At 38.4% G+C, this 19,551-nt stretch overlaps 1 protein-coding gene across 4 annotated transcripts in view; it reads right to left on the reverse strand.

The window, feature by feature from the left end:
• Nucleotides 1-19,551, reverse strand: part of CDK14 (cyclin-dependent kinase 14) — an 819,631-nt gene that overhangs the window by 544,271 nt on the left and 255,809 nt on the right. For all 4 annotated transcript variants that reach the window (XM_006834309.1, XM_006834307.1, XM_006834310.1 and 1 more), the window contains one exon: nt 5,771-5,850. In XM_006834309.1, coding sequence (XP_006834372.1) covers nt 5,771-5,850 — 80 coding nt within the window. The remainder of the gene's footprint in view (nt 1-5,770; nt 5,851-19,551) is intronic.

The raw sequence follows: 19,551 nt of genomic DNA on the forward strand, positions 1-19,551 counted from the left end.
GTCCCTCCTGACAATATGTCCAAAGTATGAGAGGCGAAGTTTGGCCATCGTGGCCTCCAAGGAGCACAGTCTGGCTGCACTTCTTCTAACAGATCTGTTGGTTCTTTTGGCCGCCTAAGGAACTTTACAGTTTACCCTTAAAGCATTCCTTTTCTTTCCTCTTCATCGTTTTTCTTCCCCTTAGCTATAGTGCTGAATCTATTTTTTTAATCCTGTTTTTGACCCTTCCTTTTCCTATACAGAATGTACCTATTTTCATTGAAAAAATAGTTTTGTTTACCTGGAGAAAAAAAATGGTAATTAATGCAACCCTCTACAGGCAAAGAAAATGCTGCATACATTATTTCTTCTTTTTTATGTTTTTAACTTAAGATCTATCACAGAATAACATTTAAGTGTACGGTCTGGAGTACAACTGCCCAGCTTCAACTGTCAGCTCCACCAAGAGCTAGCTGTGACCTTGGATGAGCAACTTTACCATTTCTATGCCTCACTTTCTTCACCTTGAAATAGACATGGTCTTAGAGAGTTTTGTGAGGATTAAGTGAGACCATGGCCTGCTTATCAATACATAGTATATGACCAGACATAAATATTGCCTATTGATATTGTTGTTATTATAAGTGTTTTCTAACAGAGTATCTGCAGTTCTACGAAAACATCACTCTCACCCAAGAAAGCCATCAGATATCTAAGAATTCATAAAAGGAAACAACTGGTTTCCGCAACTTCATTCCTTGCCTGGGGAAGTTTTAGCCAAATTTTTAAGGGCATCACAAATATAAATAATATTGCACAGTAAGGACATACACAATCCTAACCCCTATCAGTAATATCATAAACCTTGATTATATTGTACAAGAATTAAAAATGAAAATAGAAACGCTGGTCTTCCACATTGGTACTTTAGCTCTCTAATCTGGTACTTCAGTTCTCTAACCTATCATCAAAAGAATGAATTCTTTGAAAGCGCCAGCAAATCAGAGAGGGCATGTGTCTGGTCTTCTGAACCTAAATTGAGCTATTAAGCACTCTATCTCAATGAGACGATATTCAAAGTCCATCTTTGAACATAAAGATTGGACATGAGATTGGAGTTACTTACTACTACTCTAGGGGAAATTTGTGTGTTAATATCCAAATTCCCAGGTAAGCCTATGTGTCAAGCAGTCACTTAAAAGCCACTTTTGAAAATTACTGTGCACAATGCTTTCCAACTTTGAAATCTTCCTGCTGTTGACATTTTGTCAATGAGGACATTGACCAAAACAAGAAAATACCAAAACTCCAAACCAAACTCACTGCCACTGTATTGATTCTGATTCATAGTAAACCTCCATAGGGTTTCCGAGGCTGTAAATCTTTACAAGAGCAGAAAGCTCAAATTCAAGTGCACAGTCTCAACTGAACAAGCCTAATCAATGTAAAATAATATATGAACATGAACACATCCTAAATGCCTCCTACCCCCATACTAAATATTAAAAGCTCTATTTAGAAGTGTTAATAGCAGAAGATAAGAAATGCTGAATAACGCAAATAGCTTTTCCTCCCACAAATAAATAGCAAAACACATCAGACTACAAAAAGCAGGATGAGAAGGCAAAAGAACAAAAAATAACCTAAATACATAAATAAATAGTTTTGCTTTTCTTTTTACTATTAGGTTATTTATCATTTATCTTCCTTAAAATTCACTCAGAAATCTATTTTATTTGGAAAACACATGAACACTCAAAAAGAATCTTTTTTTTTAAGAAAAACACAATGTCATTTTGTGGTCAATCCTTCCAGCCTCAACAATTCTTTCTGCCATTCCTTGACATATAGAGATTCAGAATCTGACTTTAAAGACTCACTGGGAAGGCAAAGCCATACTGTAGAGGTACAAGCCTGCTAAGAAATGGCACAGTCTCGCTCCTGTCTGCTTCAAGTGCGGCTACTAGAACCAGAAGGCATGACGTGGTGGCTTATCTTTTTATGTTCAGTGATGATATATGATGTTAGGATCAAAATCCACTGTTCCGGACTCCAAGACTCATCATTTTTGTTTCTGTCTCAATACACTGCCACCCTGCAACTTTACTACCTATTTTCATGTTGTTTTCATCCACAAAACCTTATATAACTGTTCAGCTTTTTGAGGAACATGCTACATATATGCTGCTATGCCGAACACTTGTAAGCTACACACTTACATCACTAACAAGATATTTTCATATAGATGTCTCATGAACATAAACTATCTAAAACCCAAATTATTCCAAAAAGTTAGGAAGGCATTGTTTTGGAAGCTAATAATGTTTAAATACAAGACCCAATGTCTTGTATTTTTGAGGTTCAATTCCAAATTTGTGATATAAATTGTGTGAAAAATATAAAGTTCATAAAATAAAAAGTAAATTCCCTTCAAAGAATTAATGTACAGATTAAGTTATTTAACCGCCCTTTACAAGGCAATCAGAAATGATTTCTTGCAATGAAACCATTCTTGTACTTATTCAAACTCAAACTCACTGAAATTTTCTTTTTCCTTAAGCCTTAAAAATTCCTTTACAACCAATAATTCACCTAATTCTAGCATTGATATCTCTACCACATACCCATTTTTTTGTTTTGTTTTGTTTTTCTTTTTTTGTCAGTTGCCTTCCCAAAGCTACACTAATTTGAATGAGTGCTTTATCAACTCCCAGGTCTCTCCTTAACTAGTATACACCATATCCTAATTTAATTCATCTTCCTATAATACACCTAGGTCAAAATCTTCCACGGGTCTATAATCCCACAGAAATATGTCTGGGATTCTGAGCCACAACTGCAGTTCACAGCTATTTCCAAAGTTCATGTAAAGGCTTAGAACGAAGTCTTGTTACCAAACAGGCCCAGCCACCATGGTGTCGGTGTCATGGATGAGCCCTGAACACCCAAGGGGGAACAATTCACTACATTCTCTGCTCCTCTGTTTGCAGAACGAAACACTGCCTGACCCTGGGCCAACCTCACTACTGTTGCCACGTTTGAGTCCATCGATGCTGCCACTTGGCCAATCCATCTCACTGGGGATATTCCTCTTTTACTCTGATATGCAGATGATTCAACCTTGCTAGCTCAAAGTGAAGAGGACTTAAAACATTTACTGATGAAGATCAAAGACCACAGCCTTTGGTATGGATTACATCTCATTGTAAAGAAAACAAAAATCCTCACCACTGGACCAATAAACAACATTCTTATCAACAGAGAAAAGAATTAAGTTGTCAAGGACTTCACTCTTCTTGGATCAACTATCAACACTCACGGAAGCAGCAGTCAAGAAATCAAACGACGTACTGCATTAGGCAAATCTGCTGCACAGGAACTTTTTAAAGTGATGAAGAGCAAAGATGTCAGCTTGACCTAAGCCATGGTATTTTCAATAACCTAATATGCATGTGAAAGCTGGACAGTGAATAAGGAAGACCGTAGAAGAATTGAAGCTTTTGAGTTACGGTGTTGGAGGAGAATATTGAAAAGTGCCTTGGGCTGCCCATAGAACCAACAGATCTGTGTTGGAAGACGTGCAGCCAGAGTGCTCCTTGGAGACCAAGATGGCCAAACTTCGTCTCACATACTTCGGACATATTGTCAAGAGACACCAGTTGCTGGAGAAGGATATCATGTTTAGTAAGGGTCAGAGGAAAAGAGGAAGACCCCCAACAAGATGGATTAGCCAGATGGTGGCATCGATGGACTCAAGCATGGCAACAGTAGTGAGGTTGGCCCAGGATTGGGCAGTGTTTCAGTCTGCTCTGCATAGGGTCTCTATGAGTCAGTGCCAACTCAATGGCACCTAACAACAACAACAACAAGGGGATTAGATAGCTTGTTAATAAGAAGACATGACATCCATGTGGGGTGGGGACATGTAAATAAAATGTATGGAAAGCCAACATGGAAATTCCTAGAAGCAGGCAGGCAGTTCTATCATTAAGAAAGAAGAGCCAGAGCAGAGCATGTCCTCTGACCCTGAGATCCTGCACACTGAGCCACCTCGATCCAGGAGACAGAGCTGTGACTCCAGAGAAATGGCAGCCACAGAGGCAGCACCACTAGAAGGTGTGACAGAGCACTGGGCTGCCTGGCCCAGGAAACGAGAAACTTGAGTACCTTCAGTCAGGAAGCTTGCTGTGGAGTGGGGTATCTCCTCAGTGCGTCAACCAAAGCTTAATAAAGTCAGAGAAGTGTCTATTTGATCTAGCAAGAAGGAAATCACTAGTGAATGTGGTAAGAACAGTTTCAACTAATAGAAAAATAGAAACGAAACTGAAGTGAACTGAAAAGGCTAATGATAAATGAGAGAGTAGAAACAGAAAGGAGACTTCGCAAAAATAGTTAAGTGTAAATCATGATGGTTGTGAGAAAAAAATAAAACCAGTGGTAGATTCAGTAATATCTAGATAATGCAGTTGCAGTAAATCACTGATATTTATCTTGTGATTCCTTCAATGCAAAAATAACCTGAAGTCTTATGTCAAGAGAATTTGTACTTTTAGAAATGTAGTAAAGGAGAAGTTGCCAATTCTAAAATGTCCAGTAATGAAGAAAAAACAACAGAAAAGTGTATACCAGATCCAAAATCCAAACCAAACCTATTGCTGTTTAATCAATTCTGACTCAGAGCAACCCGAAAGGACAAAGTAGAACTACTCCATAGGATTTCCAAGGCTATAAAATCTTTCCAGAAGCAGACTCCTACATCTTTCTCATGCAGAGCAGTTGATGGATTTGAACCACTGAATTTGTGAGAAGCAGTTGAGCACTTTAACCACTTCACCATCAGGGCTCCTTTATAATATGTTGTTGTGTGCCATCAAGTAGGTTCCAATTCAGTGACCTTGTATAGGGTCTTCAACTATGGCTGGTGGACTTGAACTGACAGTCTCACAGTTAGCAGTCCAGAGCTTATCCTACAACACCACACCATGGCTCTTTTTAATATATAGCAGAGTGATAAATCAAACCCACTGCCACTGAGTTGATTTTGACTCATAGCAACTAGAGCCACTATGGCAGACTAGAGCCACTCCATAGGGTTTCAGAGGCTGTAAATCTTTACGGAAGCAAACTGCCTCATCTGTCACCCACAGAGCAGCTGGTGAATTGGAACCACGAAGGCTCCATATAAAAGATATCAAAAAAGCCCAAGTCCACTGGCATCAAGTCAATTCTGACTTACAGCTACCACATATAGCAATTCTAAGAGTGTCAATTTTTACAGAAGCAGTCAGCCCCATCTTTCTCCCAAGGAGTCGTTGATGGGTTTGAACTAACAGGCCACCTTGCAGTTAGTAATCCAACACCTAACACACCGTGCCAACAGGAAGAGACAAATAAAAAAGAAGAAATATAAATAACTAAGAAGTTGGCATAACTCCCAAATTTTTAAAGCCTTTCCTTAAAAGTCAAGAATACAGAATAATTTTAAATTAATATGTTTCTTGAGCTATGCAAAGAAAATCAAACATATAAATTTCTAAATTATCCAGTGATAATGTCATCATGATTATATAACGCTTTCCCCCACATTTGAGTATAGAGGTTAGAGGTCATCTTTATTTAACATTGTATCATATGATTACAAGAAGTACTTCCTTTCAAATCTCAGTGTACACATTTCAATGGGAGATAAAATCATGTCATCTTTCAACTCAGCATATTCAGAAGTGTGTAATACTTAAATGATAATGGGCATCACGCAACCACCAAGACCAAGATAATAAGAAGTGCCTACCTTCCCTGATAGCTGTGAAAGGTGTGCCTTCTTCTTCCTGCAGTCTGATGACCTTCAGGGCCACCAATTTCCCATTGACCCTGGGAGAAATGAAAGAAAAAAAAATCAGTGAATTTGTCAAAAAATGTAGGATGAACACTGGACTGCTAACTGCAAGGTCAGCTGCTCAAACCCACCAGCTGCTGCTAAGAACTGACTCCAGGGCATTTAACAACAACATTATGGTTTTAATTATCTTCTTTACAATTTCTATTTTATGAACTTTTACACTGAAAATGTCAGAAACTCAATTATGTCACCACAAGATACATTTCAGTAAGGCGCACTATGTAATCTTCGTAAGTATTCACATTTTATATATTCATATTTAAAATATTCACATCTGAAGAATCCAAGATTTAGCTGAAGTTTTCTATGATTCACTCTGTTTCTCCCAGAATGAAACTAGAGCTTTTAACAACTCATCAAATCTAATTATTCTCTGATTAATTAAAACTTAAGCAATCATAATAACTCATCCATTGTTTCCCCAATAGTTCCTTCTTTGTTTCTTCTGCTGAAATGTCTTTGTGTTCTGGTCTTTACTTGCGCACATTCCATCCCCAAGGACTTGATCCTCAGTCTTGCCTCACTTTATCTTAAGAAGACCCATTCCCCTGTTATCGTATTTCTTGTGGTGATGGAGGTGGTGTGCCACTGAGTTGGTCCCAACTCATAACAGCCCTGTATAGGATTTACAACGGTGAAAACCTTTATGAGAACAGAATAAGATTGTAATCATTGCAATGAAACGATGGTGTAAAGCTGATGTTCTACCATGTAAACTATCACTCAGTTCACAATAAAAACTTGAATATAAAAAAAGGAATAAACACACATTATGACATTTAATTAAAAAAAAAAAAAAACATTATGGGAACAGAATGCCTCATCTTTCTCATGCAAAATAACTGGTAGGATGGTAGGATGGAACTGCTGACCTTTCGGTAAGCAGCCCAACGCAGAATCCAAGTTTGTAAATCTTTATGGGAGCATAAATCTTCATTGTTCTCCCGCGGAGTGACTGGTAGATGCGAACTGCTGACCTTGTGGTTAACAGCTCAGTTTATAATCTACTAAACTACCAGGACTCCTTAGATTTCTTCTAGTTGGGCTTTATATCATCAAAATTCAAGTTATGGATAGTTTTACTATTATAAAATTACATAAGACCTATATAAAGCAATTGGTTTTTCCAGATACACACTAAATGTGTATCAACTCTAAGTAAATGCAAGATTATGCTACTGATAGAGCTGTTTATTCAAAGGCACTTCTATCCACAGTGAAAGCCATGACTAAACTGGGCTGCTCTCTAAGTGCTTTAGTTTCTACCTCTGCTAGGCCTGATGATGGTGGTGGTTGTGTGCTGTGGAGTCCGTTTCGATCATGGCGACCTTGTATAGGGCTTCCAAGGATGTATAAATCTTTCTCCCACAGAGCAACTGGTAGATTCAAACTGCTGACCTTATAGTTAGCAGTTCAATGTGCAATCCACTACGCCACCAGGGCACCTTTTGCTAGGCCTAGCAACACAATTTATTTGATTGGTTTAATTAAAATAGACTAAACAAGCACATATTAAAAATGTAAAAGGTACAACAAACATTTGATGCAAATGTTTGTTTTGGTGATGGTGTGCCACTGTGTTGGTTCCAACTCATAACAACCCTGTATTTCCAAGGGTGTCAATCTTTATGGGAACACACTCTTCCAACCACCCAGCTCCCTTTTTAGGAGGTTACCACTAATTTCCAAACCCAATGCCAGCAAGTCAATTCCCACCCACAGTAGTCCTGTATAGGTTTCTGACGCTATAAATCTTTACACGAGCAGAAAGCCTCATCTTTCTCTTGCAGAGTGGCAAGTTGATTTGAATTGCCGACCTCATGGTTATCCTATAGTGCCACCAAGGCTACTTATATATACTTTTAGGCAAAACAACAACAACAACAACAACTGTTTTTAACAAATACGTTACTATATCATGCAGCTGTTAAGTTGTTAGATGCCATAAAGATAGTTCTGACCCATAGATACCCTCTGCACAGCAGCAGCATGAAGCACTGCTGGGCTCTGCACCATCTTCACAGTTACTATGTCTGAGCTCATTGTGGCTGCCACGGTGTCAATCCATCTTGTTGGGGTTGTATTCCTCAACTTCACCGACCTTTCCAAGCATGATGTCCTTCTCCAAGGACTGGTCCCTCCTGATAACATGCCCAAAGTACTTAAGACGAAGCCTCCCCATCCAGCAGAGTACAGTGTACATTGCTTTTGCCACTTAAGAATATATTTTGGTGAGTTACTAATAAATTCATATAAAACTGCCTTTTGTTTTTGAGAAGCCAAATAATATCTCTTTGTGTGGGGGTAGAATACTTAATTTAATCCCTGACCCCTACTGATGTACATTTAGCTTGTCCCCATATTTTTTTTTTTTACTTCTATAAACAATGCTGCATGTCATTTCATCCATTTGAAAATATGTCTGTAAAATAATATCCCCAAGAGGAACCACAAGGTCAAAAGGAATGTGCATTTCTGATTTTGATGAATTCTGTCAAATTGTTTTACACAAAGACTGCACCAGTTCACACTTGGAATTGCGGAGTGTGAGGGTGCCTGTTCACCCCAACCCTAACAGATACTACATGTTATCAACATTTGCTTCTGCTGATTTGATAGATAGAAAACACTTTCTTATTGTAACTTAATTGCTGCAGAAAGGCCTTCAGAGGTTAAGGCACCAGCAAAGGAGAACTCACATGGCCCATAAAACCCAGTGCTTGGATCTGAAATAAATAACCTTAGTGTTTCTTCTAAAAAATATGTCTAATTGGACTATTTTGCCCCCAAAATTGCCACAGCCACAAAATTTAAAAGGCCAAGTAATTTATCACCGCCCCACTGTCTTAGGAGCTTTCCTCATTGAACTGAATGTTGAAATGCATTATTGGTCGCAGCAACTGGATAAGGGCATTTGATTATATGGCTCTACAATGTGCCAGCCACTTCAAAAGTAGATGTTGTGTTTTTATATTTGCTTTTGTTTCAGCTGGGAGGACAAACCGGCTGCTTTTTAGCTCTCTAACTCTCCTCTCCTGAGTTTATTACCTTAATTTTTCTAATCCTGATTGTGCACTAGGTACCCAGGTGCAGGGAAAATATTAATATGCACATGGGATTCAGCTGGAGAACATACCTTGTGCTCTTTACTTGCCCTTTAGGACTAAGGGACGCCTTTGGTGGGGCTCGAGCCTGGGACACAGTCAGAGTCAAAGCTGACATCTGCACCGATTTTTCTCAGCCCAGTTGAGCTCATCATTGGCTCCCTGAGGAGGCAGAAACAGATTCCAAGAACTGCTTGGAATTTTCCCCTCATTTACAGATATTTTCCCCTCACCCACAAAACACATACATAAGCCTCTTCCCACAAAGCTTTTCCATTTCCCTTGTGATTGTTAACTTCTATGTACCCTGAGCTGAATTATGGAATGCAGCGACCTAGTGTTTCTGAAAGTTATATACTTAAGACATGCTCTCAGACCACGAAACTATAATTTCCCTGTGATACCCTAGAAGCAGACAAACCGATAATTTCACTCTTTAAACAATTAAAGATGAAATTCCTAGAAATTATCTTGTAGATGATCTAATTTACATTACTTTAATGCTGAAAAAAAAAACATTTTCAACAAGCATTTTATATGATAGCTGCATATAAGAATGTGATCCAGTTTCATGGAATTGTGATTCTGAGCCATAATTTTCATGAACTCAGTCTCCAAATGTTAGTTTCCTATATTTATCATAATTACAACAATTAGTGGCAAGCAGATTTTAAGTTAACAGGTTCAAATAAAACTAAAAATTGACTTTAGAATTATTCTAGAAGATAAGGTCCAGGAAGAAAGGGGAATTTTTTTTTTTTTTTTTTTCTGTTTTATTCACTAATGTCTGTCTAATGCCTAGAGTGAGCTCAGCTCTCAACATATTCATTCAATAGTGATACTGTTAAGATATGGACATTTCCCGCCTCATGTCTCTAAAGAAAGTCATGAATGAAATACATAAATTATTGTTCAAAAAAAAATCCCTTAAATTCAAAAATTATAAACCTTTCACTATTTTCTTTTATGTTTGGTTTAAACAATTCTTTTTCTTTTCAAATTAAAGGTGGAGTCTCTTTTGTTTTGAGGCATGCAGAGTTTCCATGTCTTTCCAATTGTACGATTTATAGAATGCTTTGTTAATTAACCTTTTTGCACCCCGTAGACATGTTTTAAAACACTCACAGTCCTTTAATAATCTGAGCACAGACCACTAATCAGCAGCTCCTTCTTCTCCAATTGCTTCATTGGTTTTCCATTAAGAATCATATTGATTATCAAATTGCTCTTTTAACCTAATAGTCACTGTGACTTTCTTCTTCCTTAGTTTGTTTTTCTCTGCATGTCTAGACACTCTCCAATCCCTCGGTTTTTAGAGCATACTAAAAAAGTTAAATGTCCGGTTTCACCTTTGGAAAAAATAACATTACAACATTTTCCATGTATCAATATGGACTGAATTAGTTGAAATATTGAAGTTACTAACTTCTTAATGAAACTTCAGTTTTTGAGGGCTTAACACAGGATACTTAATATTCTATGGGACGTCTGGTATGGCATTGTAAGATCAGCACTGGACTGTGAACCAAAAGATCGGCGGTTCAAACCCAACAGCACTTGGAAACTCTATACAGGGTTGCTATGAATCAGAACCAACCTGACGGACCTTTAACAGCAACAACAACAACAATACTCTAAGAAAAACAAAGTGAAGATTGTGTCTTTCTACTTAGCTTGTAGAACTTAAGCCATTTTAGCAAAGGTTCAAAATATATAATTAAAACACTAATTTATATACTTAAAATAATTACAAAATTCATATTGAATCAATAAATTACAGCTGTTTACAGGAAAACACTGACAATTCCTTGTTAATGAGTCTTATTAATTATATCAAAGGCTAATGAATAGGAGGCAATCAAGGCTTGATTACCTATGTAGATATTAATTCAGGCAAATAATATGATGGGAAAACTCCTTAAATTGTTACTATCACAACAGAATCTTTTATTGCAGATATTACCATATCTGACCCCAGTAGCTCTAAGTTGTATATTGTTGTTGTTAAGTGTGATCGAGTCAGTTCCAATTCCTAGAGATCCTGTATAGGGTGTTTCCAAGGAGTAACTGGTGAGTTCGAACCGCCTGCTTTGAGGTTCAAGCTGACCTTGTAGTTCAGTGCTTATCCTACAGTGTCATACCAGTACTCCTAAGTTGCATGTTGTTGTTAAGTGCCAGAGTCAGTTCTGAGTCATAAAGACCTTGTATAGGGTTTTTGAGGAGCAGTTGGTGAGCTTGAATGCCGACCTTGTAATTCAAACTGACCTTGAAGCCCAGCACATTAACCCGCAGCACCACAACAGCACTTCCGTAAATTGTATGTTGTTGTTGTTGTTAAGTGCCATCAAGATTGGTTCTGACACATAGTGACATTGTATAGGGTTTATAGGGTTTCCAAAAAGCACCTGGTGAGCTTGAACTGCTGACCCTGTGGTTCAAAAGCAACCTTTCAGTCCAGTGCATTAACCCGCAGAGCCACACCAGGACTCCTAAGTAGTATATATGGTGGTGGTGGTGGTGGTGGATATGTGTCATGGAGTCGGTTTTCGAGACAATGAATTCTTCACAGGAACAGAAAGCCTCGTCTTTCTCCAGTGCAACGGCTGTTAGTTTTGATTTGCTAACCGTGAGATTAGCAGCCTAACTCATAACCACTACATTACCAAAGCTAAGTTGTATATGGGACCAGTTTTACTTCAATGATTCTTTGCTATTCTGTTCTGCTGTTCATAGTATCAGAATAATGACCTTGGCTTGACCAAGAGGCTTACTTCATCTCTCAAACTAGAATTCCTGCCCAAGGATGAGTGACTCAGTGTTTTGGTCTGCTCAGACAGGACTAGCTGTCTAGCTCAGTACAAGGAAGAGGCAGGGAATTCCCCTGAGTTGACTGGACCCAGCCACACAAAGAGACCTAAGGACAGGGTAGCTGTCCAGAACCACGCTGAAGTGGGCTCAGCTTTCAAATAGCTTCTAGCCACAAATCCAAATCTCTGCAGTGGAGCAACTCCATCCACAATTTTGTGTACTCTGAATTTGTAAAGAAAAAAATAAAAAATCCTCTTATGAGTGTGAAGTAAGGCCTAAGAGCTCTGAACAAGGAACACAAACTATTTATTTGTTCCTCCACTATTAGTTCATGTGTCCGTTCATGCAACATCTTGTGATCCCTATAAAGGAGAACTCTCCAGTTAGCTCAGAGTAAAATCTCCAATTTCTAAAGACCATGCTCAAAGAGAATTTCCTCATGGACAAACAATTCTCAAAGGAAAGCCTAGAGGTTTTCTATTCCATTAGTTACCTCAAATTAATAGGATAACTCAGTACAATAAGACAAAATTACAAATATTATCTAGGTCATCTTTGAAAATAGCGCCTGTGTGCTAACACCTAGAAGAAATTATGTCTAGAGGATATAAAGGAAATTAAAGCAATATACCTAAAAGAAATTTAATACGCTCTGGGAAATTTAATATATTCTGCCTCTCTCTTTTATTATGATTTTGTCTCAAGAGAAACTGGTAAGGACAATAATACCAAGTGCAGGTAGATCCAGTGCTTCTGCCTCCTGGTTCAGAAGCAAGAGAAGAACATTCAGATACTTGGGGGGATGTGACAACAGGAAACTGGAATCTAGCAAGAATAATATTTGGGGGCGAATTTATAAATTGGGTTAATTTATTTAAAATTTTAGAAATGATATATTAATAATACTTCCTTCACTAAATTCCTCTTGACCCTACTACAATTAATATGTTCATTATACTGTATTAGATACATTTCAAAACTTGAAGACTTAACTAAATATTTGTAGTCTTCCCATTTTCATCCAAATTCAACTTTTTTATATATTCAGGTGTGAGAGAAAAGTCATCTCTCAATATTGTTTAAGCTATACAACTCCAGAATGTCGGGAAAGTGCTATCTACTGTACTGTTTGTTTCTAGAAAAAGGAATTACAAAGAAGTCTGTTATTAATTAATTTGTCAGTAATTGTATCTGGTCCAGGAGTCCTGGTGCGGCACTGTAGGGTCTGTATTGGACCGCAAGGTGGGTTTGAACCACAAGGTCAATGGAGGTTCAAACTTAACAGTAGCTCCTCTGAAACCATATACAGTGTCACTATGCATCACAACTGACTGAATGGCACTTAACAACAACATGCCTGGTCCTAAGCTTTATCAAAATAATAAGAGACAATTGGAGGAAGATGGATGGATCATTTCTATTATAGCCACGTCTTCTTTTTCAAGGAAATCCAAAGTTGTATAAAAGAATAACTGCAATGACTACTACAGGGTGACTGCTGCTGATGTCGTGTGTGTGGAGTCAGTTTCGACTCACAGCTACCTGCATGAGTTTTCTAAGATTGTAAATCTTTACTTAGCAACCCCACATAGGGCTCCTTATAGCGTGACTAGCAATGCAAAAAATCTGAACGTTTAATGCAGTGCAATCACATACAGCAAAAGGTATATTCAGTCAACAATTATCTCCTATAAAGCCAAATAATTGCTACAAAAGCATAATTCATCATTGGCAAAGTGCACAAGTTTGAAATACTTTCAAACATAGTTATTAGAATGATATATAATGATCGTAGAATAAGATGAAATAATTGTGTACATTGCAACAATTTTAAACCAACCAGCATTACACTTTTCTAAAAATAAAATCTGTTAAGAGAGGATTTTAGAGTCTTACTAGCTTGCAGAAAGTGGTGCAATGGCTAAGGTTGGCCTCAAAAGGCTGGAAATACAGCAGCCAGATGCCTGGGAGAAGAATATGGCAGTCTGCTCACATAAAGACTGCAGCCTTGGAAACTCTGTCCTACCAAATTGCTGAGTCAGAATCAACTGGATACAAACAACAATGCTTTCTAAGTGGAAGATCCCTCAGTATAATCATTCAGGCTCCTGAGTAGACAACTAAGAAAGGCTCACTAATTTGATTGCCTATCAGTTATCTTTGTTCTCTCACTGCCTGAACAAAGTAATGCTCAAAAGGTATGAATCACATTAGAGGGTCCCAGACAAAGGGAGAAAATGTGGAACAAAACTCAATATTAATTAAAAAAAAAAAAGACTAGGTTTACTGGTCAGAAAGAGGCTGGAAGAACTTGAGGCTATGACCTTCACCCCACTTCAGGTCTGGAAATGAACTTAACCTCATGGCCTAATTTTCAGCCAAGCAGTAGATAGGTATATTGGGGGGACAGTACTTGTAAGAGACTCATCATGGAACGGTCAATCATTCAAAATTAAAAGGACCACATGTTCCTAAGGACAAAGTTGAGAAGGGATGGGAAGGTGGGTGGAATGCAAATAGGAATCACAGGGAAGAAGCAGGACAATTGTTGCATGGATGGAATTGTAATCACTGAGATGAAACATGTATATGATTTGTTGAATGTAAGCTGGTGATCTGGTCTGTAAACTTTCATTCAATTCACAATAAAAAGTTAAAAAAACAAAACAACCAGAACGTTTCCAGATCTATCTTGAATGTTTGGAATGAACTTGTCTAATGGATCAATGAAGCAGGTGAGTAACAGTCAGCACTCTGAAACCAGAAGAACTCGATGATGCCTGGCTACCACTACCAACTTCTCTGAAAGGGATCACATTAGAAAGTCCCAGAGAGAGTGGGGAAAATATGGAATAAAACTCAAAATCCTAAAATAAGGCCAGGCTTACTGGTCAAAAAAGCCTGAAAAACCCAAGACTATGGCACTTGATCACCCTTATGATCTGGAACGAAGGTCACCCTCGTGGCCCACTTTTCAGCCAAGCAGAAGACAGGTATATAGGGGGTACGACAACACTAGTATGGTATAGTCACCATGGAATGTTCAATCATTCAGGTGAATGAAGGGTAGCATTCACCTAAGGACAGAGTTGAGAAGGGATGGAAACAAGGGTGGAATGCAAATAGGAACCACAGGGAGTAAATGGGATAACTGTTGTTGAATGGAAGGAATTGCAATCATTGAGCTGAAACGAAGTGTACAATTTGTTGAATGTAAAACTGATGATCCCTGTAAACCTTCACTCAATTCACAATAAAAAGTTTTTTTTAAAAAAAGGTACTGGTGGAACTCAAACTTATCTGTTGTTCTGACTCATCGCGACTCTGTATAGGGCTTCTGAGGAGTGGCTGGTAGGTTTTTTGAACTGCAATTTTCAAGTTAGCAATCCAGTACTTCACCTACAGTGCCACACCAGGACTCCCAAACTCCTCTAAGATTCCTCAAATTAGTTCTTTATTATATTGAGTCCAAATCTGCTTCCTGTAACTTTTACTTCCTAATTCAAGTTCTGCATCCACAAAGACTAAATTAAATCCTCTTCTAAATCCTTCATTTAATTAAGTTTTAATATGACTCCACCATCCATCATTCAACAAATATTAATTGAGAGATTGTGATCTTTCTGATTCTGTGCAGTCTAGTTGAGGAGACAAAAAACACATAACTACAAAGACAACTAAGACATATCAAAAAGAATCAGTTGTCTTTGATGGAAACAATTTGAGTATCACTAAAAATAATAACTGCAAAGAAAAATCATCAATTATATTTCAATCTTAACTTTATAACGATTCTTAAAAAATTCACTGGTCACTATATGGAGGTGCAATGTAGTAAATTATTTAATATGTCTCTACTAGACATCTGTGAGTCCATTTGGAATTTTGGTATGGCACTGTACAATAAGCACAGGATCGGCAAATCAAACTCACCAGTGGCTCCTTGGAAACCCTATTCAGCGTTGCTACAATTTGGAACCTACTCGATGGCATTTAACAATAACAGCTAGCAAATTGTTGTTAAGTGTCATCAAGTGGTTCTGACTCATAGTGATCCAATATACAGTGGGTTTGAACTGCCAACCATTCCATCAGCAATTCAGTGCTTATCCTACAGAGTCACACCATAGTCTTTGTAAACCATAACAAAAAATATTTTTGTTCTGATGGGTCCTGGTAAGGGAAGGTGGGAGAAGATGCTGACAGGATTATATGATTCACTTGTGATTACAAAGCAGTGTTAAATGTTATTATAAAAACCTGTAATTCTAACATGTATAAAATGAGCCAGTTCAGAAACAGGAATGGGGTATCTTGCTGCTATCCAAGAAGAAGAACCAGGAGTGGAGCGTGTCCTTTGGACATCCTGAAAACTAGACATCTGGACCCTGGGACAGAATAATGTGACACCAGAGAAACAACCGAGGAGCAGCAGCAGCAGAACCAAGAACCAGAGCATAAGACACAGGGTGGGCTTCCAAGTCTACAGTGCAAGTAAAGCTGAGTGACTCTGGGCAGGAGGCTTGCTGGCAGAGGGGACTGCTTCCAGGCACTAATTACTGGGATTAAGTTTGCTGACCCACAGAGCTAGAGCCCAGTGCCTTCAGCACTGATAGGGAAGTGGTGTGTCCTTTAGGCAAAGCTGGGGAGAAGCTGTCCTCAACAGTGCACTGAGCATTTCTGACCTGGAATTGTAACCTGATAACTTCCCTAAAAAACCCCACAGAGGTGATTATGGTGTCTGAGTTCTTTGTAGCCTTTGCAATGGATTATCAAACCAAGCTGAGTAGAGTGTGCTGTGGGTGGGATGGTTTGGTGCCATTGTATTTGCAGGGGGATTCTATTCCACCTTACTATTTTTGAGAAAACATCAATAATTTCTCTTCCATTACCTATACAAACTGTACTTCAGTGTAACCAAGTAGTTGATGAGGAAGTTTCTCTATACATAGGTGCAATGAAGAAAGAATGACGGTATCTGAATATCACCATTTTCCTAATCATAATCACTTAATGGATTCTCAGTAGATGCTAAAATCACACCAAAAAAGATCTTGCCAAATATTAGGTACCTTCTGAAGAAAAGAACTCATCTCACTCTGTGGAATAAATCTCATTTAAATCTGCTTATTTAAAGGAGGTGATGGAACAAGCATATTAAATAGCACCACTTGGAATACAATCAGAAAAATCCAGGCTACTGAAAACTCTAAAGGGTAAATGACTGCTTCTTCACCAAACAAATTTCACATACAAAGATTCTGACTCATAACACCTTATGGGAAAGAACAGAATTGCCTCTAGACTAAAATCTTTACAGGAGCAGACAGTCAGACATTCTCTCCCACAGAGAGGCTGGTAGGTTCCAATAGCTGACCTTGTCATTAATAGCTGAGTGTTCAACTATTGCACCACCCAGGTTCCTTTTAAAAGGACATAACTAGCTGCAAATTCCTGGTGTGGCACTGTGGGTTAATGCTCTGGACTGCAAAGCCTTGTGAACTGCAAGGTTAGCGGTTCAAGCTCACCAGCTGCTTCTCAGAGACTCTATACAGAGTTGCTATGGGTCAGAATCAACTCAACTACACTTAATAACACAATACACAGGCTCAATTTTATGTTAACTTGAACTAATTATATTTTATTTTGACAGAGTCCTGGTGTGGAGCTGTGGGTTAATGCATTGGACTTCAAGGTCAGTTTGAACCACCAAGTCAGTGGTTCAAACTCATCAGCCACTCCCTGGAAATTCTATACAAGGTCGCTATGAGTTGGAACTGACTTGAAGGCACTTAACAACAACAACAATCAATAATTGATATTAGTCCTGGTGTAGGCTGTAGGATAAGCTATAGGATAAGCACTGGACAGCAAAGCCAGTCTGAACCACAAGGTTGGCAGTTCAAACCCACCAGTGGCTCGGAACCAACTGGACAGCACTTAACAACAACAAATATTTGCTATTATTAAATTGTTACTTATTTTACATTTTTAAATGATATTATGTTTATGTTTTTGTTTTGTGTTTTTTTTCCCCAAAACAGAATTTTTATCCTTTAAAGGATAAATGTACTGTGAATGAATATTATGGTTGGGCATATTTTAAAATGATGAAATGAGATTAGCCATGAGTTGCCCGTGTTTGAAGCTGGAAGATGAGTAAATGGGGTTACTACTAATTAATTTTTCTCCTAATTATTTTCCATAATGATTTCCATAATTAAAAAACACAATAATCAGGATAAATATAAAGAAGGAAAAGCACAGAGTGCTATGAAAGAGATAAAGAGAAAAAAAACACTTAGACTTTATTCAGATCAGGTAAGGATTCTCTGAAAGAGTGACATTTAAGCTGGGACAAGTAAGATGAATGTGTAACTAATAAGCAAAGAACATTCCAGGGAGATGGAACAACCTGTACAAAATCCCAGGGGCAGAGAATGGGATGTGTGTAATAAAAATATAAGGAAGAAAGTAGCTGAAACTAGTGGGCGCAGGAGAGCGCAGGGCTGAAGAAAGGGACAGTAGCCAGATCTTGGAGGTCTTTATGGATCACAATAAGGACTGACCGGAAACCAATGAATCATGTCAATAAGGAGAATGGCATGATTCAAAGCTTGTGTCTGCAGCACACTTGATACGGCTTGGGAAACGGGCTGGTGGGGTACAACAGGAAAAACGGAAAAAGGTCACAGTGTTGACTCAACAGTCCAGGAGAAAGATGGTGGCCACTCATAAGAGGGCATTGTAGAGTAACAAGAAAATGGAAAATATCTTCTGAAGACAGAATCAATAAGCAACCATGTAAATTACAGTGACTAACCAGTCCCCCCTCTCCTTCACTGACCCTCCACTTAACCAAGCATGAGTTAAAACACAGTTACCTGGCGGGCCCTTTTAAGCACACTAATACCTGGTCCCTCCCTGATTTAAGTGGTGTCAGATGTGACACTCCAAGTGACTCAAACATGCAACAAGGGTTGAGAACCACTGTGTCAATCAGCCTTCCGGTTCCTACATAACCTTCTCATTGAGTATTCCTTTGTCTGGTCTCCCCAACACTGCAGCTTTTTTACTATAATCCTTCCATTTTTCCATCTATTTTGAGTACCCTCATGGCTTTATTTTCAAGCTTCTTGGTAAGTCTCAGTTTGTTCCTCCCTTCTGAAATGTGATTTCCATGGTGTACATACCACCAGATATGGCTTGCTGAGTAAACGGATTGTACCGTGTCCCATTCCAAAACCTGAAACTACACTACTATGACTAAGGACTCCTGGTGTGCTGCTGTAGAATAAGCACAGACTGTTAACCCCAAATGGATAGTTCAAACCCACCGCCTACTCCTGAGAAACACCCTACAGGGTCGCCATGTGTCAGAACTGACTCAATGGCACGTAACAACAACAACAGCATGATTTAAGTGTGTGTTAGACTCTAACAATCACAGAGCACAATAAACACATATTGATCTGGCTAACAAAGAAGATCTCTTTGGTGTTTTTCACAGGTCCTGCAATCATACCATCTCTAATCTGTCTCATACCTAATAACTCATTTTTTAAAACATGATTTCAGGAGTCTGATTTATCCCTAATAAGATCCACCTCATTTGAAGCTACCAATTGATTATGCCTCTAAAGTCTACCATATAGTTCAGTCCTGTTTAGCAGCACATGGATGGACATTACCACCCACCCTTGTATATATATACCAGAAGGATGGTTACCTGTGCTTTACTGACTACGCAAAGGCTTTCGA

The sequence above is a fragment of the Chrysochloris asiatica genome, unplaced genomic scaffold (assembly GCF_000296735.1).
Source record: "Chrysochloris asiatica unplaced genomic scaffold, ChrAsi1.0 scaffold00010, whole genome shotgun sequence".
In the NCBI taxonomy this organism is placed as follows: domain Eukaryota; kingdom Metazoa; phylum Chordata; class Mammalia; order Afrosoricida; family Chrysochloridae; genus Chrysochloris; species Chrysochloris asiatica.